The 13,393-nt window shown below is 36.2% G+C and overlaps 4 protein-coding genes and 1 long non-coding RNA gene across 6 annotated transcripts; all 5 read left to right on the forward strand.

Annotated features, from left to right (window-relative positions):
* The first annotated feature begins 89 nt into the window (after nucleotides 1–89).
* Nucleotides 90–2,132, forward strand: LOC104789769 (F-box/LRR-repeat protein At3g59190-like). Its single transcript, XM_010515415.3, has 4 exons — nucleotides 90–163; nucleotides 267–1,216; nucleotides 1,300–1,440; nucleotides 1,532–2,132. Exons 2-4 carry the CDS (start codon nucleotides 290–292, stop codon nucleotides 1,979–1,981), a joined length of 1,518 nt encoding a protein of 505 aa, XP_010513717.2. The 5' UTR covers nucleotides 90–163; nucleotides 267–289; the 3' UTR covers nucleotides 1,982–2,132.
* A 169-nt stretch (nucleotides 2,133–2,301) lies between these two features.
* On the forward strand, nucleotides 2,302–4,696 carry LOC104788155 (F-box/LRR-repeat protein At3g59190-like). Its single transcript, XM_010513851.3, has 4 exons — nucleotides 2,302–2,487; nucleotides 2,581–3,561; nucleotides 3,726–3,869; nucleotides 3,964–4,696. Exons 2-4 carry the CDS (start codon nucleotides 2,590–2,592, stop codon nucleotides 4,411–4,413), a joined length of 1,566 nt encoding a protein of 521 aa, XP_010512153.1. The 5' UTR covers nucleotides 2,302–2,487; nucleotides 2,581–2,589; the 3' UTR covers nucleotides 4,414–4,696.
* Nucleotides 4,697–5,314: 618 nt separating this feature from the next.
* On the forward strand, nucleotides 5,315–6,229 carry LOC104788156 (uncharacterized). Its single transcript, XR_768132.3, has 3 exons — nucleotides 5,315–5,400; nucleotides 5,577–5,718; nucleotides 5,839–6,229. It is a non-coding gene; the product is annotated as an uncharacterized LOC104788156 (long non-coding RNA).
* A 927-nt stretch (nucleotides 6,230–7,156) lies between these two features.
* LOC104788157 (F-box/LRR-repeat protein At3g59200-like) lies at nucleotides 7,157–9,755 on the forward strand. Of its 2 annotated transcripts, XM_087451284.1 has the most exons (4): nucleotides 7,157–7,594; nucleotides 7,808–8,783; nucleotides 8,869–9,009; nucleotides 9,116–9,755. In XM_087451284.1, the coding sequence occupies exons 2-4, from the start codon at nucleotides 7,842–7,844 to the stop codon at nucleotides 9,587–9,589; spliced, it is 1,557 nt and encodes a 518-aa protein (XP_087307410.1). In that variant the 5' UTR covers nucleotides 7,157–7,594; nucleotides 7,808–7,841; the 3' UTR covers nucleotides 9,590–9,755. The 2 variants fall into 2 exon arrangements, with proteins under 2 accessions (XP_087307410.1, XP_019101672.2); XM_019246127.2 differs by lacking the exon at nucleotides 9,116–9,755 and having other exon boundaries at nucleotides 7,439–7,594; nucleotides 8,869–9,015.
* Nucleotides 9,756–9,874: 119 nt separating this feature from the next.
* On the forward strand, nucleotides 9,875–12,210 carry LOC104788158 (F-box/LRR-repeat protein At3g59210). Its single transcript, XM_010513853.3, is given in 6 exon segments — nucleotides 9,875–10,089; nucleotides 10,288–11,251; nucleotides 11,342–11,482; nucleotides 11,562–11,830; nucleotides 11,832–11,869; nucleotides 11,872–12,210. Coding segments are annotated over 5 exon segments (1,419 nt in total). The 5' UTR covers nucleotides 9,875–10,089; nucleotides 10,288–10,321; the 3' UTR covers nucleotides 11,913–12,210.
* Nucleotides 12,211–13,393: the final 1,183 nt, after the last annotated feature.

A 13,393-nucleotide genomic window follows, 5' to 3' on the forward strand; every position in this document is an offset into this window, starting at 1 on the left:
TTTTGTTATAATAATCATTAATGACATCATCGGGACTCACCCATCCCCCACCAATACTACTAATTACTACCCCACTCCCGATGACGATTGCATGGACCGGACCCTTCCACTTCCCTCTAGCATTTAACCTCGAATCCGAGGCACTGGAAGTTCTCAGTTCTCGGTTTGCCTCTGATAACATTGTATTTGTTGTCTTTTGAGTTTAGCTTCTGAAAAACCTCTGATTGAGTTAACTTATACACACTTTTTTTAACATCTTTTTCTAGGTCTTAACTACTGACGTGTCTCAATGACGTCGGGAAAGATGGATACTGGTTTCAAAGATTTAGTCAGTAGTCTACCAGACGCTCTTCTCTGCCATGTTTTGTCCTTTCTTTCCACAAGAGATGCTGCTTTGACTTCAGTTCTCTCCAAGAGGTGGAGGTATCTATTGGCTTTTGTACCGAATCTGGATTTTGATAACTCCATCCATGACAATCTTGAAATGGGTAGTAGAAAAAGGCTACAGAGGCGTCAAAGTTTTAAGGTTTTTGTTGACAGAATAATGGCTTTGCAAGGGAATGCTCCATTAAACAAATTCTCTCTAATTTGTGAAACTGATTCTGATCCATCTAGTGTTGATGGTTGGATAATCAATGCGTTGGAGCGTGGTGTTGTGGATCTTGATCTATACATCTCTCCAGACTATGGTTATCCCCTGCCTTCAAAGGTCTTGATCAGCAAGACATTGGTTAGGCTAAAAGTAGAAGGTACAATCTACTTCACCCCTGATGTGGGAGAGGTTTTTCTTCCAAAGCTCAAGACCTTGTATCTTGATGATGTTACATTCGAAGATAGTGGTGCTGTCTTTGCAAAGCTAATTTCTGGCTGTCATTTACTAGAGGAGTTAGTCATGATTGGTGTGATATGGGATTCTTGGGATTCTTGCTCTGTATCTAGCCCAACCCTCAAGAGACTAAAACTCTGTTGTGATTACATTGAAGAGAATCCAAAGAGTGTTTCATTTGATACTCCAAGTCTTGTCTACTTTGAATTTACTAATACTGTTGCGATCAAGTATCCAAAAGTGAATTTTGACTCGCTTGTTGAAGCTAGTGTCGATCTTCGAACCACACTGTATCAGAACGAGCCAGCAGGAGATTCATCCGATGCAACAGGTTTCTTTGTGGGAATACGCAATGTTGAGATCCTTTCCTTATCTGCTGCCACTTTTGAGGTATGTTTGTGTAAAATACTGCTTAAAGATATGTTGTTGAGTTAAGGATCGCAAAGAATGATTTGGTTTTTGTTTTGTTTAAGGTACTTACTATCTGCTGCAAAGTAATACCGGTCTTCAAGAACTTGATTCATCTAACCATCGAGACTGACCGAAAAGTAGGATGGGAAATTTTGCCGAGTCTACTCGTAAACTGTCCAAATCTTGAGACCCTTGTCTTCGAAGTACATACATTTATATCCTTCGTTTGCATTAACACAATTTTTTCAAACACAATTTTATGCTAAAATACTCATTTCCTTTGTTATAATTCAGGGACTCCATTACAAAGATACAAATCAGAGTGAGGATGCGAGATACTGTTTCAAAGATGGAAACAAATGTTGGGAGAACCATGAGGGAAATTGCGTTGGAACACCTTGGGAAGGCACTCCTACTTGCTTCTCATCAAGTCCGGTGAAGATGCTAAAGGTACTCAAGTTTGGAGAAATGTTTAGTTATGAAGATGACATAGAAAGGCAACTGGAGGTGATCAAGTACTTCTTGGAGACAATGCCGAATCTCGAAGAAGTGATATTACACTATAATACTCCATATGACGAAGATGTGAGTATGGTATCAGGCGTACTTCAATTGCTTGGAAACCTAGCCTCACCTAAATGCAAGATCCAAGTAATCTCTGATAACATCAGCTTCTCATCTACTCTGCACTCTTCCTCCTCAACAAGTGGACTCTTCTTCCTTAGAAACACCTTTCCGGTTTAAAGATTGTTCCTCTTTCCATCTCAGAGAAGATTAGGAAAGCTTTGGTTTGTTAAGTTTTAGCTTAAAACAACAATAACTGGTGGTATGTAGTTTGGTCTCGGTTCTGTTTTTCTATGTTTTTATCGTAAGAGTCCCAAGTAAACTTCAAGTATCTAGAAAGTCTTTCTGAACTTTTCATTTACCCAATTTAATTACTTAATCAGGATGTTGGTGAGACTAATCATAGCCCATTAAGATAAAGACATAAACTCAGGCCCATATTTTGTAACAGTCGTAGCCCATTAGGAAAAGATTAATGAATTAGTGATTCATTGGCCAACAATAATAAAAATTAGAGAAAATTATCACTTATCAGTATCGGAACTCACCCGTCCCGCCACAGTACTACGACTCACTCTCGGGTCTCGGCGACGGTTCCAAAAAGTGTAAACCCTAATCTGCTCGTCCAGTGTTACCTCTATACCATTCACCGATTCTGAATTCTTACTGCTGGCTTTTATTTCCGAGTAATTTCCCAATTTCTTCTTCCTGTCACTCACCTGTGCCTTCGTTTTCTCAAAATTAGTTGTGTTAGCTTCTGAATTGAAATCATCGTCCAGGTGAAATATATGATGAATTCGAAAAAGATGGACACTGGTTCCAAAGATTTGATCAGTAGTCTACCAGATGCTCTTCTTTGTCATGTCTTGTCCTTCCTTCCCACAACAGAAGCTGCTTCCACATCGGTTCTCGCAAAAAGGTGGAGGTATCTGTTGGCTTTTGTACCTAATCTTGATCTTGATAACACCATCTATGACGACCGTCCCAAAATGGGTAGACGTAAAAGGCTAGAGATGCGTAAAAGTTTCAAGCTTTTTGTGGATAGAGTGTTGGCTTTGCAAGGGACAGCTCCTTTAAAAAAGTTCTCTCTCAAGTGTAAAATTGGTTCTGATCCGTCTCGTGTCAATGGTTGGGTACTCAATGTGTTGGAGCGTGGTGTCCAAGAGCTTGATCTGTTCATAGCTTCGGAATATGAGTATCCGTTGCCTCCAAAGGTCTTGATGAGCAAGACATTGGTTTCTCTGAAAGTAGCAGGTACAGATGAGTTCACTATTGAGGTTGGTGAGGTTTCTCTTCCAAAGCTTAAGACTTTGCATTTTAGTGATGTTTCGTTCGGTGATGAGGGTGGTCCTCCATTTGCCAAGCTGATTTCTGGTTGTCACGCTCTTGAGGAGTTAGTTATGATTAAAATGATGTGGGATTACTGGGAATATTGCTCTGTCTCCAACCCATCTCTCAAGAGGGTAACGATTGATTGCCAGAACATTGATGAGAATCCAAAGAGTGTATCATTCAATACTCCAAATCTTGTATATTTGGAGTTTACTGATACTGTTGCGGCCAAGTATCCAGAAGCGATTTTTGACTCGCTTGTCGAAGCTAGCGTAGGCATTCGAATGACAGATGATCAGGTCTGGGACGCAAGAGATTTAGTACATAGTCATCGTGGTTATAAAAGATGCAAGGGCGCAAATGCAGCCGGTTTTTTCAAGGGAATATGCAATGTTAAAATCCTTTACTTATCATCCGAGGCTCTTGAGGTTTGCATTTGAATCCCATCTATATCTTCATATTTGTATTGCTTTAATTAAACCTCTGACTGAAGCCTATTTTCGGACCAGTAGTTCCATTAGGTATATTCGAGTTGATGATTGCAAATGAATTGAATACTGATGATCTTTTTTTCTTTCTTTCTTTCTTTCAGGTCCTTACTTTTTGCTGTAAAAAGGCGATACCAGTCTTCAACAACCTGATTCATTTAACAATTGAAACTGACCAAATGGTAGACTGGGAATCATTGCCGAAACTACTTGAGAACTCTCCAAATCTAGAAACCCTCGTCTTCAAAGTAACAATCACATATCCTTTTCTTGCATCAGCTGACACATTTCTTTTCAAACACACTTCTAGAAAAATCATTTTCTTTGTTATATATACTTCAGGGACTCCATTACGGGGATTTAAATCAATGTATGGACACGGATTACCGCTTCAAGGACACAAACGAATGTTTTGGCGATCAAGGTGACACATGTCAGTGCAAACCATGGTACGGCACTCCACTTTGGCTATCATCAAGTCCAGTGAAGATACTAAAGGTACTGAAGTTTGGAGAAATCTCTAATTACAAAGATGACATGGAAAGGCAGACGGATCTTATCAAGCACTTTTTGGAGGCAATGCCAAATCTTGAACAAGTGATATTATATTATGACACTCCATTTGATGATGATCTGAAAATAGTATCAACCGACCTTCAGATGCTTAAAAAAGTAGCCTCAACCAAATGCGAGATCCAGGTAATCTCTGATAACATCAGCTACTCATTTACTGTGCACTCTTCATCATCTCCAAGTGGACTCGTCTTCTTCAAAAACACCTTCCCGGTTTGAAGATCATCATGCTTTGTCTACGAGAAGTTTATCAAAAGCATTGGTAGTTATTTCCTGTCTTGTCTCTGCCCTTTCAGCTTGTCGATGTTCATTTTTCTGGCTATCCATGTTGGTGATATGCGTAAACCATGGGACTTGTCTTGCCTAGAAGAAAGTTTTTTTTTGTATAGTTTGCTAAAACTCTAAGCAAGCTTCTTCTGTTTTTGTCATTGATAAACTTGTTGTATTTATGCTCTGTCTTACTGTTTAAGCTTCTAAAATATGCATTCTACTTTTTGGTTCACATATTTTCGTAACGCTTCAGTGTTAAAATTGCTCCAAGCAACTCTTGGTTAACCGATGTGCTTAGTAGAGTGTTTGATATATACTAAATATATATACTCAAATTAATAGAGACTTAAAACGAAAACAAAGATTATATTTTTTCTATAACTTCGTCTTCAAAACATATTTTTGGAAAACAGGAAAAAGTGAAGAAAAAAAATGAAGTAGCTTATTTTCCAAAATAAAAATAGTTGACATTTTTTATTTTGAGAATTATAGAAATTCTGTTTAAATATAACTTATTTCTCCGGAATAACTAAAACTGCTCCGTCTCTCTGTTTCTTTGATCATCTAGTAGTGGGATTTAGTAGGAAACTATAACGGATGGAGGAGTACCTTGATGATTATGTACCTTCTTTCAGATTACTCCCATCCAGGCTCAGATCTAAATTGCTTCAGTATGATGAGTAAGGGTTTTGTGGTTTACTTTGGTCTTTGGATTTGTGTAGTTATATATAGTGATGGAACCATATAAAAAACCCTACTTATTTTTTTCAGACCGATTGATTGATTGGGTCAAAGTTTTGATTTTTTTTTCTTTTTTTTGGTTGGTTGGATGAATGCAAAATTAGTTCTGTTCGGAGAGGAACGGGTTTCTTCAAGTCGGGCAATCCCAAGAAACAGATTAGAGTTCTTAAAAAAATTATAGACTTTTTAAACAAGGTACAATAATGTCGGAATTATATCTTTCTTTGAACTTTAACTATATATATATATATATATATATATGGCTATTTGAGAATCCAATTTTTTTTTAGAGCAAAGTCTTTTTATACTGGTTAGTATATTGTGTCTGCCTTTCTCAATAATGGTACACTACGGTCTGTCATCTCTCTCAGTCGATTGAAGAGTTTGCAAAAGTTGAGAAAGAGTACGTGGACTTGGCTGCAGACACATCCAGAAAGCTTGAGGCACTTAGCAAATCCAAATCCAGAGAGATTGAGGTATTTGGCAAAGCCGTGTATGAATCCACAAAAATGTGTACGACCCCATCTTTATTTTACTTGCTCTGTACTGCTGTGTAGCAATGTTTGATCTACTACTATACCTCCTCTACTGATTTTTACATTCAATTCATTCTTTCGTGTAAAACTACTTCAGTACTTTTGAAATGTGAGGACGTAGCTGATCGTGGTGCTAGTTACCATGGCTATTATGTGCGGGCTCTTCATTTTGAAGTGCGAGCATTTTTATATATAAGTTATATATGTTTTTGTTTAAATGGATTCTGAAGTGCGAGCATTTTTATATATAAGTTATATATGTTTTTGTTTAAATTATTTCCTATAATCAATCCATAGATTTTATTAGAGCATCACTAATTGCTGCAAGTAATCTCTGATAACATCAGCCTACTCATCTACTGTGGACTCTCTTCCTTATCGACTAGTGGACAGTCCATGCTTCTTCATCTCAGAGAAGTTTATGATAATAATAATAATAGCAGAAAATTAGGAGTAAATTCAGGATTGACTTGTAAAAGATGGCTAGCTACATGAAGTATTAGAGAATGCATGGTCACACATGCCAAGTATAATATTGTATCATCAAATACACGAAGTATATGTATTGCATGGCCACATGCATGAACTATATGACGTTATGTGGTCAACACTATAGACATACAATCCGGTACACCGGTCGAATAATTCCAGCGAAGACCAACATTGATTCCGGCATTGACCAACATTGACCAAAAAATTGTATTTTGAAGCTAATATATTCATTCTTATAATTAGTTACTTTTATTTTTGAAGCTAAACTAATAGTTAAATAAAATTATTAATAATTATTTTCAAGAAATATATATATATATATATATATAACATATGTAATTATTAATGATTTTATATATATAAATCTCTTATCATCATATTATTTAAAATTTTAAATACTACAAGAATCAATAAAATCAAATTCAACTATTTTCATTAGAAAATAATATGCAAAAGATTTGAGTATATGACTCTTTACTTTAAAATTTGCATGGTAAAGAGTATACAAAATTTTAGATACTCTTTGGTTATTAAAAATTTTACATACTCCTAATAACATGTAAACAATAACAAAAAATTAACACTATTTAAAATAGATAAAATATAATGATATATAATTATTTTCAATATATAATATAAGGGCATTTGCAAAAATCCTCTTATTCTATATCCTTTTGCAAACATATCCTAAAATCAAGATAAAATCTATAAATATCTTGAAAATAATTATTAATTATTTTTATTTAACTATTATTTTAGCTTTAAAAATAAAAATTAATTAATTATAAGAATAAATACATTAGAGATACCTAAGATATTTAGATATTGAATAGAATATTTTCTAATCATGAAAATTCATAAATAATTTATATAGTAATTTATTATTTTGTTTTTTCATAGAAAAAAATTAAAATACAATTTGTTTTGGTCAATATTGGTCAACGCCGGAGTCAACGTCGGTCTTAGCCGGAATCATTCGACCGGTGTACCGGATTGTATGTCTATGATATTGACTATATAACGTCATATAGTTCATGCATGTGATCATGCAATACATATACTTCGTGTAGTTGAGGATACAATATTATACTTGGCATGTGTGACCATGCATTCTCCAATTTACCATCTTTTTTCCATAACTTTACATTAAGAAGCAACCAAAATTAGAAAGCAATTCTTGGTGATTCACTAAAAACGTCGTCGTTTAGTGGTTCCAGCATTGGAATTCACACCATCCCGCCACATCGCCTACCTATCTCACTACTGACGGCAAAGATTGACAAAAAAAACCCTAATTTTCATTTTGCGGCTCTGTTCCCCACACACAAAACCTCCGACTCTGGCGATTTTTATGGGTTCAAGTAAGTTTCCTCATTTCTTTCTTCTGCTGATACTTGTTCTCACTCATTGTCTGCCTTCAGTTAGCTTTCTTTGTTTCCAGTTAGGAGTTGTGTGTAAAAGAAAGACAAGAACTTGGAACTGCTTTTCTAGTTTGAGAAATTGTCGTATTTTGGGAGTTGTTAGGTTTCGAGTTTCCGCTCTGACAATCTTGTCTCCTCTTCCAACTGTCTTAGGTTGCAAGTGTTGTTGATCTTCTTCGGTTCGAAAATGGATTTGATCAGCAATCTACCAAATCCTCTAATCTCACACATCTTGTCCTACCTTCCAACGAAAGAAGCAGCTTCAACATCTGTTCTCTCGAAGAAATGGCGTTACTTGTTCGCGTTTGTATCAAATCTTGATTTTGACGACTCCGACTATCAGAATGATATAGGAAGAAGCGATGCTGAAATCAGTACAAGTTTTATGGACTTTGTGGACAGAGTTTTGTCTTTGCAAGGGAATCTTACCGTGAACAGATTCTCTCTAGACTGTAGTAGTTTTGATCTTGATCTTGATCGTGTCACTGGTTGGATATTAAACGTGTTGAGACGCGGTGTATCTGATCTTGATCTAAGCGTCTTGGAGTATACCTTGCCTTCTGAGGTCTTTGTGAGTAAGACGCTGGTTAAGCTGAAATTAGGACCAGGAGAGGATCTCTGTCTCACCCTTGATAGGAAAGATGTTTTTCTTCCAAAGCTTAAGACTCTCTATCTTGATTCTGTTACGGTTGAAGAGCGTGGGTTTGGTTTTGTGAAGCTTCTCTCTGGCTGTCCTGTGCTCGAGGAACTAGTTCTGATGAATATAGGATGGGAGTATTGGATGTTTTGCACTGTGTCTCTTATATCTCTCAAGAGGCTGACGTTTTTCCGTGAAGAGGAGTACACTGATGAGAATCCAAAGAGCGTGTCGTTTGTTACTCCAAATCTTGTTTACCTTGAGTACTCTGACGCTGTTGCGGATAAGTATCCAAATGTGAACTTCAGTTCGCTTGTTGTAGCTCATATCGGTCTTCGACTGACTGATGATCAGTCTGCAGATGTAAACGTTTCAGAAGACGACTATTTCCCGGAAGATGATGAGGAAAGACAGATGACTGCTAATGCAACAGATTTTTTTAAGGGAATAAGCAATGTTCAGATCCTTTACTTATCTGCCAAATCTATTGAGGTTTGTCTTTCAATCAATCCCATTGGTTAATATAGCTTGAGTTGATGATGATCACAAGTGAGTGATGAGATAGTTTTTGTATCAGGTACTTACTTTCTGCTGTGAGCCAATCCCGGTGTTCAACAACCTGATTCAGTTAACGATTGAGAGTCACTCGGACGTTGGATGGGATTCACTGCCAGGTCTACTCAAGAATTGTGCAAATCTCGAAACACTTGTTTTAAAGGTATAGAACCAAACCCCATTAAAGCATTAAAGCATATCTTTGTGTATCAGTCACATGAAAACAAATACAACTTAACTATGGAAACCTTTCTTTTATGCTTCTTCAGCGTCTTATCCACAAGTGTAACAAGGCATGTGGGAATGTGTGCTGTTGTAAACGTCCGAAGCATCCTTCTTGCCTTTCATCTTCTCCGGTGAAGGTGCTAAAGATTTTTCTGTTTGATGACAACGATGAAGAAGACGGGTCAGAAATAAGGCAGATTAGGTATTTCTTGGAGAAAATGCCGCGTCTTGAACAGTTGATTGTGTACTACAATACATCGTATGACCCTGCTGTGTTAGACTTATCCAAGAAGCTTCAGAGGACTCCGAAAGTAGCTTCACCAAAGTGCAAGATCCAGGTAGTCTCTGAGAATCTTAGTTTGACATGCACTGTTCCTTCTTTCTTAACAACGAAATGGTCTGCTCTTCCTCCCGAAGAAGAACATCGCTGGCCTGAGTCTCCTCCTCCTCCCGAAATAAAAGATCCCATGCTTATGTATTGTTCTTCTCCAGAAGACGAAGATTACTGGTTTAACTAAGCTTTGATCTAAACTCAAAGCAGTTAAAGATTTCCTCTGTTTCTGTCGTTTTGTACTTTTTGCACTCTAGCTTTTGTCCTTTTTGAAACTGAGAATGTTAAAACTTTATGTGATGTTTGCTTCCCCCTTTATTCAGTGGTGTTAAAACTGTTTGTTCCAACTTCAATACATGCTTGCACGTGGCTTGTAGAAGTTCTCTTTTATAGTGTGAAGTGTGAACGCATATATCTTAAGACTTTTCTACTGGTCCTTTAACAAGATCATACGACTTGGCTAATACTATATGTCTTAATCAGATAAAATTATTAATTAACAAGATAGTCCAATAATTGAATGACGGATAGACTTTTAACTTGCTCCTTCATGTTTCCAAGACATTGTTTAATAGTACCAAGTTGCTGCATCTCTTTTGGTCCAGACATTGTTTAATACCTTGTGAACCCTCATCGTTTGTTTGAAGCTGTGATTTTGATGGGCTCTGCTTTTACACTCTAACAAAAGTAAGTTTTCTAATCTCTGCTTTTGACCTTGTGTTCATCCTATAAGATCTGGGTTTTCTCCTTCTTTTTATGACTAGTTTGTGTTTTTATCCTCGATTGTGTAAGGATTAGACCTTGAAACTGGCTTGGAGTTAGGACCGTGTATTTTTGTATCTTGAGTTCAGCTTCTGAAATCTTCTTGCTGGATGTGTTGTTTAGGTTTTGTAAGTGCTGATCTGTCTTAGAAAGAAGCATGGATGAGAGTTCCAAAGATGTAATCAATTCTTTACCAGACAATCTTCTTTGCCAAATATTGTCAAATCTGTCTACGAAAGAAGCTGCTTTGACATCACTTCTCTCAAAAAGATGGCGGTATCTGTTTGCTCTTGTACCAAATCTTGATTTTGATGTCTTGTCCTCTCTGCATCCCGGGATTGAAACGCAAGATCAGACGAGTTTTATAGATTTTGTGGATAGAGTATTGAAATTGCGAGGGAAAGATCATATCAACAAGTTCTCTCTAAAATGTGGAGATGGTATTGAGGATGAAGACGTCTTCCCTTGGATATTAAATGCTTTGAGACATGGTGTATCAGATCTTGCTCTACATGTCTCTCCCTCGTTGGTTTATTGGCTGCCTTCAAAGGTTTTTGCGAGTAAGACACTGGTTAGGCTGAAAATAGGACCTAAAGATGGTCCCAGAATTAAACTGAGAAATGTTTGTCTTCCAAAGCTCAAGACACTAAATCTTGATTCAGTTGTGTTTGAAGAGGGTGAGATTGGGTTTGCAAAGCTTCTTTCTGGTTGTCCCCTGCTTGAGGAGTTAAGTTTGTTTAATCTTGCTTGGGATCATTGGGATGCTTGCTCTGTGTCTTCCAAAATCCTCAAGAGACTAAAGCTTTGTTGTGCACACTATGCTGGAAATCCAAAGAGTGTATCATTTGATACTCCAAATGTTGTCTACTTTGAATATTCTGATAATATTGCGCTAAAGTATCCAAAAGTGAATTTTGATTCGCTGGTTGAAGCTAGTATCTGCATTCGTTTGACGAATGATCAAAAAGCAAATGTGAGATATGTATCAGATGTTGATGAGGAAACAGATATGGTTGGAAATGCAATGAATCTTGTTATGGGAATCTGCAATGTGAAGACCCTTTACTTATCTTGTGACACTCTTGAGGTATGTAAGTATAACATTACTCGAGTTTTTTTTTTTTGTTAATTAGTATATGGAAATGGAAGTGAGTGGTAATCTTTTGTTTTGTTTTAGACACTAAATTTTTGCTGTCAAGCGATACAAGTATTCAACAATTTGACTCATCTAACTATTGAGAGTCATCCGGAACTAGGATGGGAATCACTGCCAAATCTGCTTAAGAATTGTCCAAATCTTGAAACCCTTATCTTCCAAGTGAGCAAATCAAACTCTTTAAAATGAATTTGCTTACTAATTTTACATTAAAGTTTATGATATATCTTTTATGTTTTAGGGACTCCTTCACAAAGCAACAGACAGATGCGGGGATGTGTGCTTGTGCCAAGGTTTGGAGAATAGTCCATCTTGCTTATCATCAAGTCCGGTGAAGCTTCTAAAGATATTGAAATTTGGAGAAATCAATAATGGTGACGATATGGAGAAAGAGATAGAGCAGATAGAGGATTTCTTGGAGAAAATGCCAAATCTTGAACTACTCATAATATACTACAATACATCAATCGAGAATGATCTAGTTGAAGTGTCAAGGAAACTTCAGATGGTTTGCTTCACTGAAGTGCAAGATTCAAGTAATCTCTGAAAAACCTTAGCTAGTCATCCACTTTGCCCATTTCCTTCTCGATGAAATATGGATTGCACCTATAAAAGAACCTTACTGGTTTTGTGGAATCAATAGTGCGGTCATGTCTCATATACAAATTGGAAGCTATATACTAACAATATCTTTAAACTCAAGATTCTCTTATTTCTGTTGTTAGTACTTTGCTGCTTAAAAATCTCTCATCCTTGTATGTTTTATGCTTTTGTTGTGAGAAACTTTGAGTTGTAGTTTGAGTTTCTTTCTTTTGGTGTGTTAAATTGTTTGAGTAGAGAAGAAACTGACATGAGACTTAACTTGCCATATAAAAATCTTTGTTATCTTATTCTTTTCTTAATTGAGTGGAGAAGAAACTAAACAAAAAATCCCTGTTGCTCTCTCAAACTGGTTTAATTCATAGGATCCTTTTTGTGATGCTGCATTCTCGAAATGGTGTGAAATGAACGACTTCTCTTTTTCTTCTGAAAAAGTAAGTAAATCACGAACCACATTGGTGAGAAACCAAACAATGTTGGGTAAGTGTACTTAAGCCAAAACAAGAGAAACAAGTGGAAACGGTGGACCTTTGAAGCCATTTGGATTTACAGAAATGTTAAATAGAAGAACCAACCCCACAGCCGTAGTAAATGGTGGAAGCACCATCAAAAGATATTCTAAAAAGTTTTGGAATTTGGAACTTTCTATTAAACTAAAAAGTGAAATCTTCTTTTGTTCTCACCTTTCCACACAAAGTTGAAAGTACACAAACAGAATCAACAAATATTCACTAATTAGCCACAATATAATCAAATATGTTAGTATCTAATGGCCAAATTATATGAACATCTACGGACTACAAATTGTCAATAGCCACTAAAACTCATGGCCATATCCACCGTTTTGTGTAGTATATTATTGCTTGTTTTGACTGTTCTAATTAAAGACTATTTTTTTCCTAGAATGGCACATTTTTTATTGGGATATATATTGTTAATTTTATATATAATGTCGGATATGGGTATACAAAAGTTTTGGTCGTTTGAGTAATTTGGATTGGGTTTCAATATGAACACAAAACTCCCCCAATATATTTTTAAAATCCTATAATTTCAGCCAGGTCTTTGCTCATTTCTATCTCCTATTAGAAACCACAAGTAGTATAGAGATCAACATGGAGAAACTCAAAAGATCTTTCGCCTCATGTTATTAGATACTATAGTCTATAGATGCATGTATCTTAGAATTTATTGTTTCGTATCCCTTAAGATGAAAACGCGGACGTTCATACTAGTAGCGGACATCAAAATCATCAGCCGCATTTTTATATACAACAACTACAACATGTGGTTGATGATTTTATATTAAAGGGTTAAAATAACATTCAATAGTACTAGTAATATTTTGTTGTCGTATATACAATTAATATATATATATAGCCTGGTTAATGAAGAATATTAAAATTGTCTTTATTAGCTGGTTACGCAGCCATATTATTTTATTAGTTGAACGTAGCACGACAAGGAACAGAA

Source organism: Camelina sativa, chromosome 5 (genome assembly GCF_030686135.1).
Source record: "Camelina sativa cultivar CO46 ecotype springtype chromosome 5, ASM3068613v1".
NCBI lineage: Eukaryota > Viridiplantae > Streptophyta > Magnoliopsida > Brassicales > Brassicaceae > Camelina > Camelina sativa.

What these genes read in the sequence shown, in the direction of transcription:
- LOC104789769 (XM_010515415.3), top strand. Translation starts at nt 290, where the DNA reads ATGACGTCGGGAAAGATGGATACTGGTTTCAAAGATTTAGTCAGTAGT. An exon ending in TATCTGCTGCCACTTTTGAG is followed by an intron (nt 1,217 to 1,299) that starts GTATGTTTGTGT and finishes GTTTTGTTTAAG; the next exon opens with GTACTTACTATCTGCTGCAA. An exon ending in TTGAGACCCTTGTCTTCGAA is followed by an intron (nt 1,441 to 1,531) that starts GTACATACATTT and finishes GTTATAATTCAG; the next exon opens with GGACTCCATTACAAAGATAC.
- LOC104788155 (XM_010513851.3), top strand. Translation starts at nt 2,590, where the DNA reads ATGATGAATTCGAAAAAGATGGACACTGGTTCCAAAGATTTGATCAGT. An exon ending in TATCATCCGAGGCTCTTGAG is followed by an intron (nt 3,562 to 3,725) that starts GTTTGCATTTGA and finishes TCTTTCTTTCAG; the next exon opens with GTCCTTACTTTTTGCTGTAA. An exon ending in TAGAAACCCTCGTCTTCAAA is followed by an intron (nt 3,870 to 3,963) that starts GTAACAATCACA and finishes TATATACTTCAG; the next exon opens with GGACTCCATTACGGGGATTT.
- LOC104788157 (XM_087451284.1), top strand. Translation starts at nt 7,842, where the DNA reads ATGGATTTGATCAGCAATCTACCAAATCCTCTAATCTCACACATCTTG. An exon ending in TATCTGCCAAATCTATTGAG is followed by an intron (nt 8,784 to 8,868) that starts GTTTGTCTTTCA and finishes TTTTTGTATCAG; the next exon opens with GTACTTACTTTCTGCTGTGA. An exon ending in TCGAAACACTTGTTTTAAAG is followed by an intron (nt 9,010 to 9,115) that starts GTATAGAACCAA and finishes ATGCTTCTTCAG; the next exon opens with CGTCTTATCCACAAGTGTAA.